This window comes from Vespa mandarinia, chromosome 9 (genome assembly GCF_050613455.1).
Source record: "Vespa mandarinia isolate Hongniang chromosome 9, ASM5061345v1, whole genome shotgun sequence".
NCBI lineage: Eukaryota > Metazoa > Arthropoda > Insecta > Hymenoptera > Vespidae > Vespa > Vespa mandarinia.
The window spans coordinates 2,952,371-2,975,201 of record NC_140818.1 but is presented as its reverse complement, the minus strand read 5'-3'; the positions used below and the strand labels follow the sequence as shown (position 1 = coordinate 2,975,201).

The 22,831-nt window shown below is 30.6% G+C and overlaps 1 protein-coding gene across 13 annotated transcripts in view; it reads right to left on the bottom strand.

Annotated features, from left to right (window-relative positions):
• Window positions 1-22,831, bottom strand: part of axo (axotactin) — a 28,259-nt gene that overhangs the window by 2,270 nt on the left and 3,158 nt on the right. For 2 of the 13 annotated variants that reach the window (XR_004838633.2, XM_085659161.1), the window contains exons 2-27: window positions 12,558-12,889; window positions 12,115-12,275; window positions 11,911-12,014; window positions 11,458-11,810; window positions 11,200-11,368; window positions 10,769-10,884; window positions 10,312-10,418; window positions 9,838-10,183; window positions 9,419-9,696; window positions 9,051-9,291; window positions 8,739-8,969; window positions 8,248-8,655; window positions 7,946-8,149; window positions 7,466-7,865; window positions 7,152-7,399; window positions 6,755-7,030; window positions 6,462-6,661; window positions 6,082-6,379; window positions 5,833-5,983; window positions 5,516-5,750; window positions 5,284-5,437; window positions 5,028-5,206; window positions 4,238-4,670; window positions 3,818-3,897; window positions 2,501-2,722; window positions 588-679 (exon numbers count right to left, since the gene is read on the bottom strand). Coding sequence is in view for 12 of the 13 variants with exons in the window: in XM_085659161.1 (XP_085515287.1) it covers window positions 590-679; window positions 2,501-2,722; window positions 3,818-3,897; window positions 4,238-4,670; window positions 5,028-5,206; window positions 5,284-5,437; window positions 5,516-5,750; window positions 5,833-5,983; window positions 6,082-6,379; window positions 6,462-6,661; window positions 6,755-7,030; window positions 7,152-7,399; window positions 7,466-7,865; window positions 7,946-8,149; window positions 8,248-8,655; window positions 8,739-8,969; window positions 9,051-9,291; window positions 9,419-9,696; window positions 9,838-10,183; window positions 10,312-10,418; window positions 10,769-10,884; window positions 11,200-11,368; window positions 11,458-11,810; window positions 11,911-12,014; window positions 12,115-12,275; window positions 12,558-12,876 (6,003 nt within the window). In the remaining variant the exon portion in view is untranslated. Of the gene's footprint in view, window positions 1-169; window positions 338-587; window positions 680-1,926; window positions 2,723-3,817; window positions 3,898-4,237; window positions 4,671-5,027; window positions 5,207-5,283; window positions 5,438-5,515; window positions 5,751-5,832; window positions 5,984-6,081; window positions 6,380-6,461; window positions 6,662-6,754; window positions 7,031-7,151; window positions 7,400-7,465; window positions 7,866-7,945; window positions 8,150-8,247; window positions 8,656-8,738; window positions 8,970-9,050; window positions 9,292-9,418; window positions 9,697-9,837; window positions 10,184-10,311; window positions 10,419-10,768; window positions 10,885-11,199; window positions 11,369-11,457; window positions 11,811-11,910; window positions 12,015-12,114; window positions 12,276-12,557; window positions 12,890-17,396; window positions 17,499-18,165; window positions 18,315-22,831 lie in introns of those variants that run through there. The other 11 variants (XM_085659162.1, XM_085659157.1, XM_035870054.2 and 8 more) reach the window with 11 other exon arrangements.

The window sequence follows — 22,831 nt, the reverse complement described above, 5'->3', positions numbered from 1 at the left end:
TTTTTGTGTTTCTTCTTTTTTTTTTAACTCGCATGTAACAGGCTCGAGGAATATATGGAAAATTGACGTGTGGGTAGAATGGTGCAAAAAAATTGGATTGGACTTGGAAAACATGTTTATGTATATACATATATATATATATATGTCTATATATATATATGTATATATGTATGTATATGTATATATATTTTTTTTTCTTCTTTTCCTTTGTACTGTTTATATAACATGCTATATAAAACACTGCCCTTGGAAAGGATTTTATCGTTTCTATCGTTAGAATTACAGTATCATTTAACGATTTTCAACGCACTGGATTACGCTTCTTTCTTTTTGCAAGCTTCAAGATCATCGTCAAGCAATAAATGCATTCCATCGAGAATCGAGAAAATTGATAAAAAGAGATAGTACTTTGAGAGCTGATGAAAGAAGATGGGGAAGAAGAGGGAGAAGAAAAAAACAAAATAGAAAAGAAAAAGACAAAGAAAAATAAATTCACGTGCAGGTTAAGAGAAATAAGAAAGAATAAGTAAAAAAAAAAAAAAATAAAGAAAAAAGAAAGTAATGGAAAGAAAACAAAATAAAAGTACCTCTAAAGTTCGCACGTAGAATTTGTTTGGAGAATGGTATTCGGTGGTACGACAACGTTCTCATCGACGTTCGTGCTAGACGAACTCCTTGGCTGAAATTGTTATTACGATTTCGATTAAACGAATTAAACGGTGAAAAAACAAAAAAATTAAGATCGAAATCGCGATGTGATGGTAAATAAATCAGCTGTGAACGTTTATCGACGCCATCTTGGAGCTTCTCTCATATTTAATTAACTTTTCTTTCCTATTATTATTTTTATATATTTATCTATAAAACATTTATGAATGATTCATATTATAAACACAATAATATCGCCACCAAAAGCACACCAATATTATTTTTTCCAATTGTTTAAAGCTGCTAATAATGAACCAAAACATCTAATACAGATATGAATGATAAGTGACTTTTGAATCATTTTAATGAAATTAAATTTGAAAAATTTGTCATACATACACACAGATACACACAGATACACACAGATACACACACACACATTCATTCTTTCTGATACGCATAAATACGGGTAAATCGTCATTAACTTTGATTTTCATTATCATAGCAAGCATACAAGCATACGAAACATTGTGCGCATGTAAGTAAGTGGCCTCACATGTATATGTATATGTGTAACATAAATGTATATGGAGAAAACAAGCTGAAAAATGATCGAACATTGGATCAATTTGACAAATACATGTATCAACCTTTTTTTTACCTTTTTCTTTTGTAATCTCGTGCGATTATATTTCTAAGCAGGCAGTGTAGATAAAAAACCGTGCCATTAGTGTTGAATTATATGGGAATTGAATAGTGAAATGAAAATTACAATGATAGCGATTAGTACAATGACTTGTCTCCCCATATAAGTATAAAATTAAACGTTTTTTAATTTAAACGTTTTGAATTTACGTGTGTATATATAGGTATGTATATATGTATGTATGTATACGTATATCAATTGGAAAATTATTATCATTGTTTCACGTTAATTATCAAATTAAACAATTCTAGTTTGTCTAATATTTTCGCTCATATATACCCGAATCTAGATAGAAAAATCTTGACAAAATTGTTTTATTGCAAGATTAAAGGATCGATCGTATATCGTTTCGTTGTTATAGTGCTTAAATTCTATAACGTTATTGTTACTACTATAATAATTATTATCATCATCATCGTCATTATATTATTATTTATCTATCTATCTATCTATCTATTTATCTATTATTATTATTATTATTATTATTATTATTATTATTATCATTATTATTATTATTATTATTATTATTATTATTATTATTATTATTATTATTATTATTATTATTATTATTATTATTATTATTTATTGATACGCGAGAGGCACTAAGGGTTGTTAAATGCATTCAACGATCTCATCCTAAACGCAGTAGAACATACATTCTAAATCTCGTAACTTTTGCGATATGTATATTCTAGGCACTATAAGTTTCTCTTATTAATTTATATTTCTTTTCACATCTACATATATATATGTATATATATATATATACATATATATATATCTACGATAATATATATCTCTTTTAAAAGGTTCCTAAATTTTAAATGCGTAATTTATCTAAGTTTTGAACATATTATCGCGAGGATCGATCAATCTTGCCGTAACTCTTTCAAAACGAGCTCTTCCGTGTGGCTTTTTGTACGTAATGGGGACACTAAGATCTAAACTCATTGGTCGTTTTGGTGGATCCTTTTTAATAATAGTAGTAGTTTGTTCAATATTCGTATCAACGTTATTAACAGTTGGTATACATTCTGTTTTAATTTCATTTATGCCAGTTACGGAAAAATTCGTTTGAAGGAGTCCCTTTTCTTCATTTAACAATGGATTATCGATCAAGGACATTCTCCGTGACGTATCTCTTACCGACTTCAAGAGGACCTCGTTCTCTTGACTACCATCCTTTCCTCCTTCTCCTTCTTCTTCTTCTTCTTCTTCTTCTTCTTCTTCCTCATCACCATTCTTTTTGTTATCCTCATCCTGTTCTTCTTGATCATCTTCTTCCGTCAATTCAGTTTTCTCTTCATTATCCTCTTCTTCTTCTTCGCATTCTTCTAATTCTGGTTCTTCCCTTAGATCCTCCATTGACTATAAGAGAGAGAAAGAGAGAGAGAGAGAGAGAGAGAGAGAGAGAGAGAGAGAGAGAGAGAAAGAGAGAGAGAGAGAGAGAGAGAGAGAGAGAGAGAGAGAGAGAGAGAGAGAGAGAGAGAGAGAGAGAGAGAGAGAGAAAGGAAAAAAGGAAAAAAAAAAGAAAAGATATATTAGAACAAAAATCGATAACACATCGCCGACTTATTATTATCTCTAAGAAAAGCTATTTGTAACTTTTTTTGTGAATTGCATGATTCTAGAAACACTAGACTTACCAAATACAATCCGAGTGTGATTAGTGTTTCGGTATTTTTTTTTTTTTTTTTTTTTTTATATATATAAAATTTTAGAAAATTATCTATACAACCTTTTGTCTCTTGTTGTAATAGAAAATCTAATCTGGTCTACGAATTTTTATGTTGTGTCATTTTATACAGAGAAATTTATATTTTTTTTTTTCCTACAAAGACCATATTATGTTCTTAAGCATATTCGCAAGTACTTGAATGAGATATTCTTAAATTCTTTCTATTATGTAATTAATTTTCTAAATTTATTTTTTTTTTCTCTTTTACTAATTTTCTTTCTGGCCTACATATATATATATATATATATATATATATATATATATATATATATAAAGTATATACATATGTATATCTTAATATACCAGAATAATATTGTTGTGGTAATACTAGTGTTATAGATAGCTTTTCTTATACAAGTCGGTTTTTTATTGCACGCATTTTATTATATATTTGGCAGGGCAAAGTAGAAAGAGAAAAAGAAAGAGAGAGAGGGAGAGTGAGAGAGAGTGAGTGAGAGTGAGAGAGAGAGAGAAAGAGAGAGAGAGAGAAAGAGAAAGAGAGGGGAGGAAGAGAGGGATTCAATGATTCATATTCAATAGAGAATACATAAAAAGTGATTTTTGGAATCTCTTTTTAGAAAATTTAAATTCTTGAATTGACTTGTTGAATTTATACCGATGAGAATGAAATAATTTTTGAAAGTAACATGCAAAAGCCATTCAGCAAGCCTTGTAAAAGCCTGTCATGCACTTCTTATTGGAAACAAAAAAGAAAATATCTTTACGAATGGGTTTGGTTTCGGAGGTTTATTGACGATGCCTGTATTTACCCCTAGCAGCTCCTTTTTCTCTGGTTCCTCGTCTGCTGTTAAATAAAATTTTTATTAGAATTTTCGTTGAGATTAGATAGAGATAATGTTAATCCTTTGTATTATAATTATGTTCATAATTTATTCTTGGCCAACTTTTTTATTTTTAAATATATATATAATTAATATAATATTATATTATTATTAATATACTACATTTACTATTACTATCCACAATATAATATAAAAGTATATAATGTAAATATGTCTATATTTTAATATAGACATATTTTAATATAGACATATTTACATAATTAATTATTGTTATTAATTTAACGATGATCTTATAATGCAAAGGATTAAAATAAATCATCAAGATCTAGATTCAGACATTACCTTTTATGTGAACCTTTTTATCATTTATCAATTCTTTAGGCTCTGTATTAGGCAGTGGTTTGTATTCCTTAGCACTAGCTTTCATATGAGTACCATTTGGCCTTTTTTCATCATCAGTAATTTTAAAGCCAATAGTTTTTATACCAGTCGTCGTGACCAACGAATCAGTGTATTGTTGAGGTTGCCACCTTTGTGACCCCGAAGGACTCGGTGATTTACTAGCTACAGCTGCTGCACTTCGTCGACGTCTTCTATCCTTTCTTGCACTTCGCCATACTTCATAAATACATCCTATTACGGCACCGACGAACAAACAGCACAAAGCTATGAAAATATAGGTCCCAGCACCTTGTTCTTCTTGAGTCGCATCAGAGTATTGAGATTTGTAGAGAATCCTTTCTGGTGGATCTTCGGCCCATACTCCTTTAATTCCCTTGAAAAAAAAAGAAAAAAAAAAAAAATAGAGAAAAGAAAAGAAAAAACAAAAACAACTTTTAATTCTTAAAAATAAAATTTTCTTATCCTAAAATGATAAAGAAATGACGAGCGTATTTGTTTTAATTATCATAATGTTGTTCGCAATCATTGTAAAAATTAATTTTCATTCATTTTCGTATTCTAATGTTAAATAATAAAAAAGAATTTTTTCTCACGAATTGGACTTTTTAACTTCAGATGATAGCTTAAGATTATCCACAATAATGATTATTTCCCATGGATTTCTTTTTAAATGTCCTTGACATGGATAATGTATTTATAAATTAGATTTATATACGAATCATTCACTCACAACACTGTCGTTTCTTTGAGGCTCTAAACCCCGAGGTTGTGCATGAAAAACAGCACATTGTGCACTCCTGACGCCAGCCGGTATCGTTGCTCTTACAGTTTCACTTCCTTGTTTAGTAAATAACATGTATTCTTCGAGTGGTTTCATTATAGGTCCGCCATTGATCGAGATAACAACGTCTTCAAGAGAAGAGATAAAATGTTTTAATAATTTTTAACATTTATATTAAATCATTGATATTTAGAATCATAATTACTGCTGAGGCAACCAGTGTATCCTTTGTAAGCAGAAAATCGAGAATCTGTAGTATTCAATCCACCAATTTGAATCTCAGTCGAACCTGGAGTATCATAGTAATCGCCTAAACTGAGTATTGGAATTGGTAAGAGTTGTACATGTTCACGATCGATCTGTTATCATTTATAATAACAATAATTATATTAGTTTATAGATATAATAAATTAAATACGTGCATTTCATTGACCCACCAAAAGCATCGTCGTATTATTTTCTCGTACATAATAAACGCTATGCCTAGCTCCATTCAAGAAGTTTCTATCGTTGAGACGTACACCATAAGCTATGCCTTCGGTATCCTCTTCGAAAATGAGCTGACCCTCCGACGTTAAGGCCACGAGTAGGTAATAGCTTCTTCTGAAAAAAAGTTTTTCGAAAGACATCCCGGATTCCAGATGTCGACAATCTCTTGATGCAATCTCTTCGCTCCGTTATGGAAAGAAAAGAGGTATCTCTACGTAGCGAGAAAAACATTTATGTTTTATTACAAGGGTCTTAGAGGTTTTACTTGTTTTCTGTTTGCAAGAGCAACAATGCCGTTGTTCGCTGCCGTAGTTCGTTCGTTGAAAAAGCTAGTTGTACTTTCACTTGCTTCACTTCTCCCTCGAGATCGAATTCACGTTGAAGTACACTCTCACCACTGAAATCGGCACCTTTCTCTATTATATCGATATAGAAAAATTTAAATAAATTAATTATAAATACATATACTTAATTATATTTATAAAACATTCACAATAATCTATGATGGTCTTACCATCGGCACAGTGTTCACCAAAGTAAGATGTCAATTCGCAATTGCAAAAGGATTCTTGCCTTCCAAAATCTTCTGTACATATACCCAAGTTTTTACAAGGCATAGCGTCACATTTCATTTGACAATTCGGAAGGACACCTTTGCTACCCTCGTGATTGGCTTCGCTGGCTAAGTTTGGTAAATCCACGTGATACTCGCCAATCATCAATCCTCGAAGACATCCTACGTATCCTTGTGTAAGATTACCTTCCTTTCCGACTCTTAGAAGATCGTCTGGATCAAAACCACCTAAATTCATCTGGCAGGAAAATAATTATTAATCGTTTTAGGAACAATAAATAAATGAGTAATTTTGAGTGATATAAAGTATAGATAGATACTTGGAAATAATCTGTTGGTGGTGCAGGTGGTCTTTGAGGTGCTAACACTTCCTTTTCAGGATTAATCCAAGGTTTATTAGAATAAGAATCTAAAAGTATAGGAGTTGCATTCAATGTAACATTATAGTCATTCACATGAAGGGTCGTAGATTTTTCTCCATGAATGATGGCTATCTGTACTGATATTCCCGTGTTAACACCTGTTAAAACAAAAAAAAAAAAAAAACAAAAACGATCATTTTTATAAGTAAATAGTATATTGTAATATATAAAAATATTAAAAGGATACGTGCCTGAATGTTGCACAGTAATATTTTTAATTTCATTCCCTGCATTGAAGAGATACACGATACTAGTACCATTCGAGATGTAAAGATGTACAAAGTTGTTTAAGTGATCATTAGCATAAAGTATTAGTGAGTGAGTATCGTAAGTTCTTAGATTGATTAATATGTTTCGTTCAAACATACTCTTCAACAATATCTTTTCTCCGTTGTCATCCGAACCAAAATAATTCTTTTTTAGAAAAGCACCCGGTGAGGTAAATGTTAAAGCTTTATTGTTGATATCTGTTAAAAATATCAACTGTTTATCATATAAAATAATAAATGTATTTTTAATTAACTTAGCTAACCAGTTAACTAATTTTTAACTAAATATTACATTAATTTATATTAAAAAAAAATTTACTTGTCTCACAGAAAGTTCCCAGATGAGCCCATCTGTTCTCACAAACGCATTCAAAATTGCTCCAAAGTTCGACACACCTTGCACCGTTTTGACACTTGTTAGGTTGACAAGAAGGTTTGCAATCTTTAATAATTTCGGAAAGGTGTACCGACATGTAACTATGGATATCCAATATTTCACCATTTACAACAAGACCACGGAAACATCCAATTAATCCTTGTCTAACCGATGAAGTTTTCAAATGTTCTCTGTGATAAATAAATCGTTAGATTTTTTTAATAAAAATTTTTAATACTAATCGATCTACTACTTACGCTGTAGCACCACCGATGAACATGGAACCCTCGAATGGACCAAACTCTTCTTCAGGCAACAAATCGACCATTGCGTAATCAGTGTTAATCATAAATCTAACATGGTAATCATTATAATCGATCCAAATTTTCTGCCACTCTCCGTTATTTAATTTTCGTTGGCTGTTTACTTCCAAGTCACGAATAGTTCCAGTATTGAGAGTAAAGTTAAATGTTAATCGATATTCTGATGTCAGTGCTACCATGAACGATGGATAATTACTTCTGATTGGTGGTTGATAAAGAAGTATAGCTTTTTCTCCTGTTGTACGAAAGCTAAAAGCTATATCACCTTTTCGCCAACCTGGCACTTCAATATAGGATTGAGAGGTCGTAAAAGTTACAACGTATTTCTGTGTGTCTAAAGAAAATTAAAAAAATATTAATTTTGACGATCGATTTTACAATTATATTCAAGTAATGTTAATTTTATTTACATACTTGTCTCGACACATTCCAATGGTCCTAAAGTAATGCGGCCTTGAGCATCCTCTTCGAGATCTCTTTGTTGTAAAAATACCATACCAGTGATACCTAACGCATCTGGCGTCTCGTAATAACCTTCATCGGAGAGCCATTTTCCAGCACTTCCAGATGACACATCACAGTTACAACTCAAATTGCTATTGACACAGGTTCTATTCACTGTAAAGTAATGAAGAGATAAAAATAATTATTTTGAATTTTCTTTAAGCTGTCTTTTTTAATCAGTTTGAAAGTTATTAATGATTTAAGAAACTTACTGCCACATGGACAAGATCCTCTGTTAACATTTCCAATATAATCAACTGTTGTTCCTTTTGAACCAAGAAACCAGGTTGCACTATGAAGTTCCAAGGGTGCTTTGTAACAATCATACTTTACATATTGACTACAGTAAAGGGAATGAGAGATCAGTTCTTGAAGCATCTCTGGAGTAAATTGTCTGTATTTAATACTAAACGAAAAATCTGATTCAGCGATGGATCTAACGTCAACTTGGGATGGTAAATTATGTTCTACGATCGTCTTAGTTGAGTCTTCGATAGATTGAAATTCACATTTTACTGAAGCAGGTGGAAATCTTCCATTTCCATCGATGTCAATTGTATAAACGTCATCTTGAGTATACCCCAACAGCGCTAATTCTTCACATGTTTTTTTATTATCTGCTGCAATGTAAATTAATGATCACGATTATTTCAAATTGTTATAATTTTGTTTTAAATAGGACGCTTTTAATAGGGACGCTTACCAAAATGACAATTCTTTCCAATATACCCAGTGTTCGTACAATCACAAGTTATCCGATCTTCTTTCACAGAACATTTACCACCGTGTTCGCAAGTATTTGGTCTTTTACATGGATCAACGAATTGGCAATTATCTAAAGCTACTTCACCGACAACTTTTTTAGTATTTATGATGTATCTAGGCTCTATTTTCTGGCCATTTACCTGAATATCTCGCATACAACCTACCAAACCTGATTACAAAATGTATCAACTTGTTAATCATTTAACTTAATAGGTTTATTTCTTAGATATTATTGAAAAAATTGACATACCAGCGTTACCCTTGCCACTTCCAATGATTACCTTGTCACCTAATTCAAAAGTCATAGCAAAAAGCTTGCTCTGTTTATTTCTATAATCAATTAGAATGTTTAGCTCGCCCTTTGTATAATTTAGTTCTACAGCATGCCAGGAAGTATTGTAAGTTGGGAATTTAATAGCAGTTGATACTGTAATATTTTCTATTGAGACGGGTATTAGTTGAAAACGTATTTCGTCGTTAACCAAACGAAGCTGAAAAAAAAAAAAGAAGAAAAAGAAAAAGGAACAATGAGTAAATTTTAGACAAAAATTAGGTCAATATACCATATAAATTTTTATGATCGATAGAGATCATTATTCATTGAATGGATCTTATTACCTCCCAATAACCAACTCCACGATTACTCTTTACGTCTCCTGATGCAACCACCGCAATTGGTTTGGAACTTTTAAAATCAAAGTTGAGTTTAAGAGAATCCGTTTTCTCAATAGGCCACCAAATGTGACTTCCTGCGAAAGGGTACGTAATGGGAATGACCTCGACGTCGGCCTCGTAATACTCTGGTTCTAGCACACCGATATAATGAACCATAGGATTAGATCGTTTCAGTTCGTAAATGATTGACTTGTCGTTGAAGAATACGTATTTTAATGATCCTAAAAAATAATTTTGTTCATTTATCTTAATTACTTTTTAATCGAGATAAAAAAAGAAAAAAAAGAAAAAAGAAAGAAAATCCACATTAAATTAAAACTCTTAGTTAATAAATTATGTATAATCAAGATGTTGAAACGAACCTACAAAATTATTATGCGACACCAAACCCTTTTTCTTATGTAATTCTGGTCCACCGCCGATATATATCTCAGGATCTATAATCATATTATAATTTTCCCCAGGTATCTCGAGTACTTTAATTTCCTCGTCCAAACTCACAAATATCAATGAACCATTGTGGAAGATAGTTAAATTGTTCCAATGATCGGAGGTTACATAATCGCCAAGAACAGTAGCAATTTTGGAATCATGACCGAAATCTAATTCAACGTAAACCGAACCGTTCATGATGGATGCTGCTACGTAATGAGGTGTACCATTGATTTCACCAGATGCATAAAATAATGCTGAATCGTCGAATTTTGTCTAAAAGATTGATCGACAATTCAAATCACAATGTTAATAGCTTCTTGAAAGTATTTTATAAGAGCAAGTTTAGATCTCTCATCAAATTCTGATGCACGGATAGATATTTCTACTGTCATTTTTTTTACCTTGAAAGCCAAGCTGATCTTGTTCACCGAGGAATGGACACGGTCTTTCCAATCGTAAACTCGAAAGGACACGTACGATGATCCCCTCAATGTTAAAATCGTGGCGGCTGAAAAATGATTTTACAATTCGAAGTCCATTAGCTCCAAGTATCAAAGGGATCAAAGAATCCTTTGATTGCTTTTCAAAAGACGACGTTTGACGAATCGTCTTTATCTCAGTTTTTAAAACGTCAAATCCGTCGTACGTGTACGTAATAAAAAGATAGTACTAACTTATGGTTAGGGCATACGAAACTATACTAATCTTATGTATATACATATAATATATATATATATTATATATATATATATATATATATATATATATATAAAACTCATACATCCTAATGGTAATAATAATAATAATAATAATAATAATAATAGCTTATTTCAACAATATGTTTCTTTTGTTACATACTGTAGACGTCACAACGTTCGCCTTCATATTTCGTTCCAAAGCAGTCACATGTCAGGCTATTATAATGATTGACGCATTGATCGGGCATGAAGCAAAGATTTTCCCTTGTCCAGCACCTGAAGTACGATTGGATATATGATTTATTTTTAAGAAATCAATTGGATCGGATCAGTGACTCTCTATAAACTATTGTATTATCATTTCAGAATTTTTATTACAATCACCTTAGAATTTGCCTGTTAATTGATATATCATGTTATTCGTTTAACCAACGCATCTTATTCTTTTTTCGAAGGATATTACAAATTTGGGTTATAGAGAGTCCCTCTAAAGATTAGAGATGCAGTGGGATTATATTATGGTTGCTGTGGGAATGTATTATAAATGCTTATCACGAATTCAAAGGGTCAAATAATAGGAAGGTTACGTACTTGTCTATGCAACCCTCCTTAACATTTTCATGCTTAGTTGCGATCAATGGTAGAATAGGCAACAGGTCGCTTGCTGACTTGCCGGAACTAAGGACCATGTCTCTGATGCAGCCGACAAAAGATTCTATGATGTATTTAACACCATGTAGACGTTCCTCTGAGCTCAATCCTAATCAAAGTAAAATAATATTGTACTATTAAGATCGAACGAGCAAATAGTAAAATAGAAAAAAATATTTTCCTTTCATTAGGTTTTACCTCCAATAAGAACGACAGATGCCAATTCCTCGGAAACGCCATAATTAACGACACGTTCAAGAACTTCTAGGCTAGTTTCCGATTGCTTTTCGTCTACTCTTGCGATAAGCTTTGCTCCGTGAACATCGATTCTAACCAGAACACTGTGCCACTCGTCTCTGTTAAGTCCTTCGCCAACCGTCAAACTCGTTGATTTCTTTCCGAACACGTGTACTACCTTCAACTGGCCTTTTTCAACGATCACGTAAAGAGCATAAGGTTCTAAACTTTCTGGACGATCTTTCACACTATGATAGACGAGTAAACCGTGTGGTAATTTAGTTCGAAATTTGAATGATATTTCACGGCATAATCTGTGACGATAGGAGACATTTATTTGGACTTGCTTTATTATCCATTTCCTTTTTATTTATTTATTTTTTCTATTACGACTATATAAAGACTTTTTCATACCTCAATTGAAAGGTCTTTATACCACTGCCATCGAGTTGTATGAAAGTGTTACTTTGTGCGAACATGAACGTCTTCTCGTATCCTGATTCCATGAACGTCAATTCCTTTTAATCCGGGAAAAAAGAAAATCGGTCGTACGGGGCTAGCTTTATCATTTCATCAATGTGAGGAGAGTGGTTGAGACGAGTCTGAGATTTTCCTCACCTTTCCTCGTTTCTCCTTTGGTACTGGTGGTCTCGTTGGTTGAGGTGGCGCGAACGTTGGCCTAGGAGTACTTGATGTGGTTGTGGGTGATGTACTGCTCGTCGGAACACTCGTTGTCACAAATACGCTGCCTTTTGTTACCAAGTAAGGGGGTAGCGTGTCTAACAATCATTTTATGTTATGACAGTGTATTATCAATCTACGCCAGCTTGTGATAGTACGCGCAGTTTATATTTAACTTCATTTAATATAATTTTCATTTTGTGAATTAATTGTTTGGAATTTATCTTAATTAGTCACAACAGATTATTTATCTTTCGTTTAAAAATTTAATTACGTGTTCAAGAAATATTTTTTCACGGCAGACATTTTTGCCAATTAACTATTTAACAAACAAATAAATCATTTTTATAATAAATATAGTTTATTAAAATAATACTCACGATCAGGACCACCGATACAATAGTGAAGACATTCAGCTTCAGAGTTGAATCTATTTTCATTTCCTAAACAACCACCATAAGGAAATGTCTTGCACTTCCCATCGGTTTTATAAAAAGACCATTTATGTACGTAATGCTTGCAAGGTCCTTGATCCTGTTTCACAAGGCATCTCTCTGGTATTGGTTTCTTCGTTGTAGTGATTGCTATTGTTTCCTCGATCGATTCTGATTCCGAGGAGATTGTGAGATTCGCTGGAACCTCTCCAAGGATGTTCAGCAAGACAAGGATCCCGAAGATCCTCTTCTCGCGTCTGGTCATCCTTCTTCATTCGCTAAAATCGATTCCATGTATATAAGCTTTTTATGTCTTATTTATTATTGCAATAGTCAATATTTTTTATTCTCTCTTTCTTCTTTTTCTTTTTCTTTTTTAATTTTTTCTTATTGATGATTAATGGAACGATCGATATTTATTTGTCAAACTATTTGACATTTTTTTATTGAAATATTCGAATATTTGTATATGTTTATATATATATATATTTTTTTTTAATTTTAATTTATTGATCTTTAATGGAAAATTTATTTGTTAAACATATTGATATTTATTATTGGAATATTCGAGGTTTTTAGTAATTTTGTTAGTTTTATTTTTTGAATTAGATTAATGTATAATTAAAATTTATGATATACATATATATATATTCTTTTTAATAGTCATATATATATATATATATATATATATATATATATATCATTATTATTATTTAGAAATAGCAATTCTTTTAATTTTGCTTTTTATTTTTTTTTTAACGTTTAGAATCGATCTCACGTTCTTGCATGGAACAAAGCTTTTAAAATTCAGAACACACCAACGCGCCTACGCATCTTTCCATAAAGCGTTTAAAATCTTCATCCTTCCGGTATACCTCGCATTGGTTAAAACCCATCTCGATATGCTATTGTAGATGCATTTTTACGATTGCGACAGTCGCTTTTGGATTTACGACTTCCGTTTTGTTTATCAGGTACATAATACACAAACATCACGTTGTTCATAAATTATATAACTCTCGTTATATATCTATCGTTATTTTCAATTTAAAGTTACAAAATAATAAATTCTTACGTACAAGTTATTTCAAAATTTTATCCCCACTTGTGCCTGATTGTATGAAATAAATAAATTTTTTTTTTATAACAACTCTCAATGCCAAAAATATGGCGTCAATTTGTGATATTTGTCAAATTGAATTTTTTGATATTGCAAATTTCAATAAATAATACGAGGTGAGCTAAAAGTTTCTAGGTGATTTTAAGAATTTATTACTTCTTTTCGAAATTTTTTAGGCCTATATATTTTTATTGACAAATCGTAAATCTGGCAAATCTAGGAATTTTCGTTCTGATCTCAAAAAAATATAATTTAAAATAATTTCGTAGCACGGATAATATTCATAACGAATAATTAAACTTTTTCTTTATGAATTCTTTTTTTTTTGTATTTCTTCATTATAAACAATATTTATAACAAATATCTTTTTTAGATTTTACTCGTGCACTTATCATATTTAAAAAGCATTGCTATTGAACATTCGAGAAACTCTTTATATTTTTTTCAAGAAATATAGAGGGCAAATATTTCGAAATATCAAAGATTTATGAAGAGAAAAATCAAAAATTTATGTAAAATTAATAAAACAAATGGGGAAAGAAGAGAAAAAAAATAAAATTCAGTTCTTTCGTCCACTCTGGATGAATAATCGTGCGTGAGTCAAAGTCTCACACAATGAACGATTCTACGAGGTCAATTGAATTGGATCGTCGAAGTAGAGCTCTCTCTCTCTTTCTCTCTCTCTCTCTCTCTCTCCCTGTCACTCTGTCTATCTCTGTCGCTCTGTCTATCTCTGTCGCTCTGTCTATCTCTGTCGCTCTCTCTCTTTCTCTTTCTCTCTCTTTCTTTCTCTCTCTCTCTCTCTCTCTCTGACTCGTCTTATATACAATAGATATAAATTTCGGTCCTTCGTATCTACTTCCGACCTGGTATCGTAATATCAACGATTCTTCCTGGAAGATAAATAGGATGAATCGACTTATACGAATGTATACTTGCACATGAATTATTTGTAATATTCAGTTCAACGTAAAATTCGTCTTCATCGTTGTTTTATATTTTCCTTTCGTCAAATTTCAAGGTAAGGATTATTTTACAGAGTCTCATTGGTCTGATGAATTCTAAAATTGAAACGTATATATATATATATATATATATATATATATATATATATATGTGTGTGTACACATATTCTGTGCACATGTATGTGTACGTATGCGTGCAAGTATGTGTACCTATATTTATATATGTATGTGTATATATATAAATATATATTATATCATATATTATATATTTATATATTTACGTATATATGTATGTATGTATTGACAGACACGAATATATATCTGAGAATCTTGAAAGATATAATGTGTTATTAAGAAGAAGAAATAAGCTAAAAAACAAAGAAATTTATAGTGATCGTTTATCATACTTTACTGTCAAATTTGAAACAATGTCATTGTTTTCTAATTATTGTAAAAATTTTTTTTATAATATATTTCTTTTTCGTATTTTTCTGATTTGATTAGAACGATCAAAGTTTAGAAATTTTTCTTTTAGAGGGCTAATTGAGATTGAGAATTTTCTTTTTTTTTTTCAGGAATATAGGACTATTAAGTTTCAAAAAAAAAAAAAAAAAAAAAAAAAAAGGAAAAAGAAAAGAGAAGAGGAAGATTTAGCTTCTCCGTTGGGATCTTAGAACCGATAAGTGTACATCGTCGTTCATAATATCGTAGAAAATGACGGAAACGATCGTTCAAGCGCAATCAAGACAACTACCAGAGTGATCTTCGACATTTCCATGTAAGAAGATTGTATTAAGTTGATATATATACTTGAGTTTGATCATTAGATTCCTATAAATCCAATGATCATTCAATTTTTTTTACATTTACGTAGATCAAAATTCACGAATTAACAAATCCATTAATATTTCATAATAGCTATTAGAAAACTAAGAACAAAGAAAATATCTGAAGCAAGTCGGTCTTCTTCAGAAAATCTTCGGCATAATTGAATTCAGCAATATGTCAGGAATTATTGCAATCTGGAAATCTTACAGTTTTTTTTTTTTTATAAATATAACATAATAAAATATATAAAAACCAATAAATATCGTTCATATACGAAATGAATTATCTACTCGTTGACAAAACATGTAACATAAACGAAAACATTTAAATTTTATGGCGGAGGAAAGAGCACTGGTGTCAAAGTATTAAACAATAAAAGAGAGAAAAAGAGAGAGAGAGAGAGAGAGAGAGAGAGAGAGAGAGAGAGAGAGAGAGAGAGAGAGCAAGTTCCAACGGCAATTTCAATTAAATCACATTAAACTCAATCTAATTTCATCAGAGCGAAATCAACGTCGATGGTATATAAGGGCTCAGGGTGTTTCAAGGAGTGAACTGTGGGAAGGGGAGGGAAAGATAGAAGAATAATTAGTGAGAGGGAAAAAGAAAGAGAAAGGGGGTAACTCTCGGATAATAAGAAATCGTAAAAAAAAAAAAAAAAAGAATGCAAGAAAAAAGGAAAGACAGATTTAAATCGTGATATCGATCATGAGATCTCGAAACACCTTAGAAGTGTTGCATCAAGGATATATAGTTTGTTCACTAGTAGTCTCGGTCATTTGATGCACAAATCTGCGTACCTTCGTGCGCCGTGGTCCAAATGAGATCGCGGCTCATCGTTCAACAGCAGAACAGCAATAATAGCAGTAGCAATAACAGTAGCATAACAGTAGCAGTAGCAGCAACAGCAAGAGGTGTAACAAGTAGTAGTAGTAATAGTAGCAGTTAACAGTAGCAGTAGTAGTAGTAGTAACAGTTAGCAGTTAGCAGTAGTAGTAGTAGCAGCTAGCAGTAGTAGTAGTAGCAGCTAGCAGTAGTAGTAGTAGCAGCTAGCAGTAGTAGTAGTAGCAGCTAGCAGTAGTAGTAGTAGTAGCAGTTAGCAGTAGTAGTAGTAGCAGTTAGCAGTAGTAGTAGATGTAATAGTAGTAGTAGTAGTAATAGTAGTAGTACTAATAGTAGTAGTAGTAATAGTAGTAGTAGTAGTAGTAATAGTAGTAGTAGTAGTAGTAATAATAGTAGTAATAGTAGTAGTAGTAGTAGTAACAGGGCAACAGGATGTGACGTCAGGAGGCCCCCGACAAGCACCGACGTTCGACTCTGCCGGCTCAATTGTCTTCTTCTGTCACACTGATGTACACCATTAAAGGAATCCTGCATCGACGAAGGTGTACACGAGCGTGCAATACGGGGGAAGAGAGAGAGAGAGAGAGAGAGAGAGAGAGAGAGAGAGAGAGAGAGAGAGAGAGAGAGAGAGAGAGAGAGAGAGAGAGAGAGAGAGAGAGAAAGAGAGAGAGATCTACTGTATAATATATACTTCAATCTTCGATTTAGAATATATGTATATATTTATATACGTATATTTGTTTATATACTTTAATAAATGTACGTATACTTAATTTGTAGAGTATAAACATTTTGATTATGTATGTACGAGTACGTATGATGAGTCTTTTTTTTCTTTTCTTTTCTTTTGTTTTTGAACAATATGTATTATTATAAGTGTACATATATATATAAACATATATATAGTCTTATTTTTATATATGCATGTATGCATGTATGCATGTTTTTATATCAATATTGGTATATGCAATTTGGATTATTATATACTTTATATTATTTTAAGTATATGTATATATAAATTGACTTATGTACATGTAGATTATTAATGTATATGTTTACGTATGTCCGTATGTATGTGAATACGTGCGCGCGCGCGTTCGCACGTATACGCTACGTACGACACCTCCACCACCTCGAACGAAGCTTCTACCACTTATATCTCCTCCTCCTCCTCCTCCTCCTCCTCCTCTTCTTCTTCCTCTTTTGCCTTCTCCTCCTCCTTCACCTCCTTCTCCACCACCTTCTCCACCTCCTCCTCCTCCTGCTCCTCCTCTTCCTCTACTTCCAGCAACGCCAACAGCAGTAGCAGCAAGTAGACACTAATTTATTAATGCCACTCTCTGACCGCTACTCCTCTCCACGGTTACTCATCACGGTTTATTGACTTTCATTGCGATCTCGTCTCGCACGACGCGAACCTTCCTTTCGTCCTTTTCCACCCCCATTCGTATTCTGTCTTCTTCGTTTTCTTTCTTTTCCTATTTTTATTTTATTCTCTTTCTTCTTCTTATTCTTCTTCTTCTATTTCTATTTCTATTTCTACTTCTACTTTTTCTACTTCTTACTTCTACTTCTTCTTCTTCTAATTGTATTATCCTAATCTTTTTCTATATGTGTGCGTATGTATGTTTTTTCTTTTCTTTTCTTTTCTTTTCTTCCTGTCCTTTTCTCTTGTTAAATCATTATTAATTTTTAGATTAGTAAGAAAATGTTAATAATTATTGTTACTTGTTAGTTACTCCTTATCGACCTCTTTTTTTTTTTTTTTATTATTATTACCATCATTTATCTATCTATCTACCTTTCTTTCTTTTTTTCTTCTTTTTCTTCCTTCTCTTTTATACCTCAGAATTTCAATGAATTTCTCTTCTGTTTCTCTCTTGTTTTAATTTTTCTCACGCATAAAGAGATATTAGAATTTATTTCTACGTGTACCGTTCGTTTGATTTTGTTTTTTTTCTTTTCTTTTCTTTATATTCATTTATTTATTTATTTATTTGTTTTTTTTTTTTCCTACTTTTTCTTTTTCTTTTTCTGATATTAGAAGATCACCCTGCAAGCAGATAAGCGAAAAATCAGCTTACTATTTTTTTTTTGTTCTTCATCATATTATGTAATTTTACTTTAATATTTTCTGTTTATAATGAAATTTTCTATTAAACGTATACGTCTTTGTTTGTTTCAATGTTTATAATGAAATTATTTAATTATAATGAAATTACGAGGATGGGGGAAAAAGTTCGTAGATGTTTCCGATAGTTTCTAAGCGATCTTAAAGATCAATTATTTCTTATTTCTTTTTTTTTTTTACGAGACTCTTACAGACACGTAATTTGACAAGCTAGGCTTGGTATAATTTACGATATCAATAAAGAAAGAACAATTAAAATAAAAATATCTCGATATGTAGTAATCGATCGATAGCTTTCAAATCATCTAGGAACTTTTGGAATCATACTTTGTATAGAAGATAATGGAAAGCGAGAAAAAAAATGTTTTCTTTTAAAGAAAAACCCTTCGCTGAGAAAATATATTTTGAAATTGCTCTGATTGAAGAAAATAACGTTAAAAAGAAAAAAAAAAAAAAAAAAAGAAATAGAAAAAAATAAATAAATAAATAAATAAATAAAAATGACCATCGACCATCTATAGAGAATAAATTTTCTTTCAATTGTTCGCTTCTATTTATATTGCTCCTCGGTATATTCCATTACTATTTTAGTACGACAAGAAATAGACGACAATAGTGTGTGGAACAACCTGTTACTTACTCCTCGTTCGCTTGATCGTGAAATTTAGTCCTCGCGAATAAGAACGAGCAAGGCGAGTCATACCAACGAGTGCTCTCGTAATTACGACAGGCGTAACAATTGCAAAGCGTGTAGCCAAGTGAATGGTCGTTTTTCAACATAAAAAGCAAAGAAAAAGAAAGAAAGAAAAAAAAAGAAAAAAAAAAAAAGAAAGAAAGACAGAAAAAAGAGAAAAAAGAAGAAAAAAGACACACGTACGTACTAACCTACATACATACGTATATATATTCATGCATACGTAAATAACATAGTTACAGAAGTCCATCGATCCATATTAAAAAATTCTTTTTAATCATTATTACGAAAAGGCTTAGAGAATACGTTTGTCTTCGTTCATTTTGCTCGTTAATGAGGATCCATTGTTATAGGTTTTAGTTAACGCCTGTTTCGTATTAGAATCTTTTTTCTTTTTTTCTTTCTTTTCTTTTCTTTTTTTTTTTTTTTTTTTTTTTAGAAAATACGATTATAAATTATTATCTTCATCGTCTTCGTCGTCGTTGTCGTCGCCGTTCTCAACAACTAAATACGAAGGTCGAGTATAAGAGAACTATGGATCTCTTCTAATAAGCTTTGAACAAAAGGAACGTAAGTATACGAGGCCAATTGCTGAAAGACTGATCTGAAAAATATCTGTGGTGCAGCTTTTTCTTACGTAATATTATGTTCTTCGAATTTCATCGTTAATGGAATTACGATTTTTTTTCTTTTCTATTTCCTTTTTCTGTTTTTTCTGTTTTTTCTTTTTTTTTTTTTTTTCTTTTACATCACGAAGATTAGCGCTCGAGTAATTAAGATCCATCGTTGCGTAATCGATCCAATGATTTCAACGAATATGTGTCTTCCGAGTATGTTCAATGAAAAAAAGAACGAGATAAACTGTTGAGTATGTATCAATCTTTTTCTGTTTCTTTTTTTTTTTTTTTTATTCTTTTATTTTTCTCGATAAATTAATTTTATCAGTGACATGAACACATTGGTAGACACTAATCAAACTTTCATCCGTTTCTTTTCCTTTTTTTCTTCTTTTTTCCTTTTATATTTTCTTTAAAAAAATTTTCTACGAGCGATAAATTATTATATGTATAATATAATGTTATAATATAATAATTTAGTACAGTGTAGTATATATGTGTATTTAGAAAAATTTAGTATGATGTAAGTATATAACGTTACATACTATAGTATATTTACATTACTATATTACATACTATAGTATACTAAATTATTATATATATATATATATATATATATATATATATATATATATATATATTAGAGTACTTAATTATCATATATAAAAATATTTAATAAACAGTGTAATATATAAAATGATTATGTTAAAAAGAAAAAAATTATATATTTTATATTATATTATTATTAATAATAAATAACAATTATATGTATATATTAAATATATATATATGTATAAGATCAACAAAAATTTTGTAGACAAATATAATAATAAATCATTAAAGATAAATTATTTAATGATGTAATTTCATTATTTTTTTTTTTTTTACTTCGTCAAAGGTTAGTCGAATCGATAAGTTAGAACGACCGTACGCAGGTGCGTTCTCATATACATATTTTACTCCTCGTTAAACAGTATGTGATGTATGCATATGTACATATGTTTGCACAACATATGTGTTTAATAAGTCACATAGCATATGGCATAATTTTCTACATTCACGCATATACAGGGTGGAGCCAAAATCTCCTAACCGATATTAAAAATTAATTATTACTTTTTTTCAGTTTTAAACAAATTTTTTCTTCTTTTCTTCTCAAATCGTAAAACTACAAGCTCTAACTTATGAAGCTACAACTCTAATTACAAGTCTAACGAATAATCTTTAAAAAGTTTTAATCAATTTTTTAAATTATCTAAGAACGTATGACCCATCTTCTATACTTATTCCATATGTGGAAGTTTCAAATTTGCAAATTGAAGCGATAAATTTGAATACCATATTCATTCATACACATTAAACGCTCATTATTTTAAGTATGTTTTATCGATTATTACTTGCTTTGGTTGCTTACTGATCTTATCTCCGACTAATCGACCTTCTCTTCTGTATGAATTATTATCAAAGTTTTTATATGAGTTATGATTTTGCTCGTTTCTTTTTTCTTTCTTCCTTTCCTTCTTTCTCAGAGTAAATTTTCAATGTTTCTTGAATTTTTCATGAGTAGCCTTTACGTATCAATGAAAATTACGTTTATATTCTGGAAGATAAAATACAAAAAAAAAAAAAAAAAAAAAAAAAGAAAAAAAAAAAAAAAAGAATAATTTCATTGAGATAAATGATTTAATATAGGACGGCCCGATAGAAGATAAAAGAATTCGATAACGTTACAAATGTGATAGTAGTAAGATCTCTTCGGAGAGGTCAAAAGTCTAATCATTTGACAAAAGACGATCAAAGAGGTCAGTCGATCTCGCCAACTATCTTATCGATATTTTCCATCGATCCTACAATGTTCCAGGGCAATGAACTTGTTAATATTATTTGTGAAAATTTAACATTTTTCATGATATAAAAAGAATATTTTTAAAAAAGTAAAATTACTTATATACGTATACGTATATACCAACTAAAGTACATAAAACACAGACATGCTTTCCATATAGATTAAGAGGATTCGAGGTCAATGTACTAGAAAATATTTATATGAAAAGATTCCACATTTTTCGTAAGAAAAAAAAAAAAAAAAAAAAAAAATTGAAATAAAAAAGAAAAGAAAATTAAATGCACGTACGTACGTATATATGTACATTATGAATATATTCATATATTTATGTAAGTATATAGTATAAAGACATTGTCTGATACACATTAAAGACATTCCAAGTCAATACATTGTATTCAAAATTTTGATTGTTGTATGCAATTCGACAATATTTTCTGAAGTAAAAAAAGAATTGAAGAAAAAAGTAAAAGTATGTAAACATATCACGTATATATATATATATATATATATATATATATATATGTTATATATGATATTATATAAAAAGGAGTTTGCTCTGGTTGCTTTCGTCACAACCTAGGACGTCAAGCCGCGTGCTCCGTTCCTCCTCCTTTTGTTGCCGGAAGATCGATATATCGAGCTAAACCGGTGAGTGGGTCATCGTAATATCTACGTTTCTATATTACTTTGGCATAAGAGAGATGAGATACACATATTCAAGAGATCTCATTATATTTTTTTTTATCTTTGATTAATTTAATTTTATTTTACATTCAATTATTTTCTTTTCTTTTCTTTTTTTTTTCCCTTAATAAATTTTAATTTCCTTATTATTTGTACATTTGCTTTCATTTTCTTTCTTTTCTTTTTTTTTCGTTCGACGTTCTATATACATCGTCGAACAAATTTTTGTAATTGAATAAATTGAATTCGTTGCTTCTTTTCTTTTGTTGGCTTACAGATCACCTTCCATATTTATTTTTATTTCCTTTTTCTTTTTTTGAACGTTAAATGAACGATTACGTTCAATTAATTTCTTTTGTTTTTGCGATATTATAAATGATATTAATTTGAACGACACGAATATTGAGAACGTTTAAATAATACAAAAATCATATAATATCATATAACAGATATACAAATGAATCTCAACTTTGATTAATTATTTACAAAAAAAAA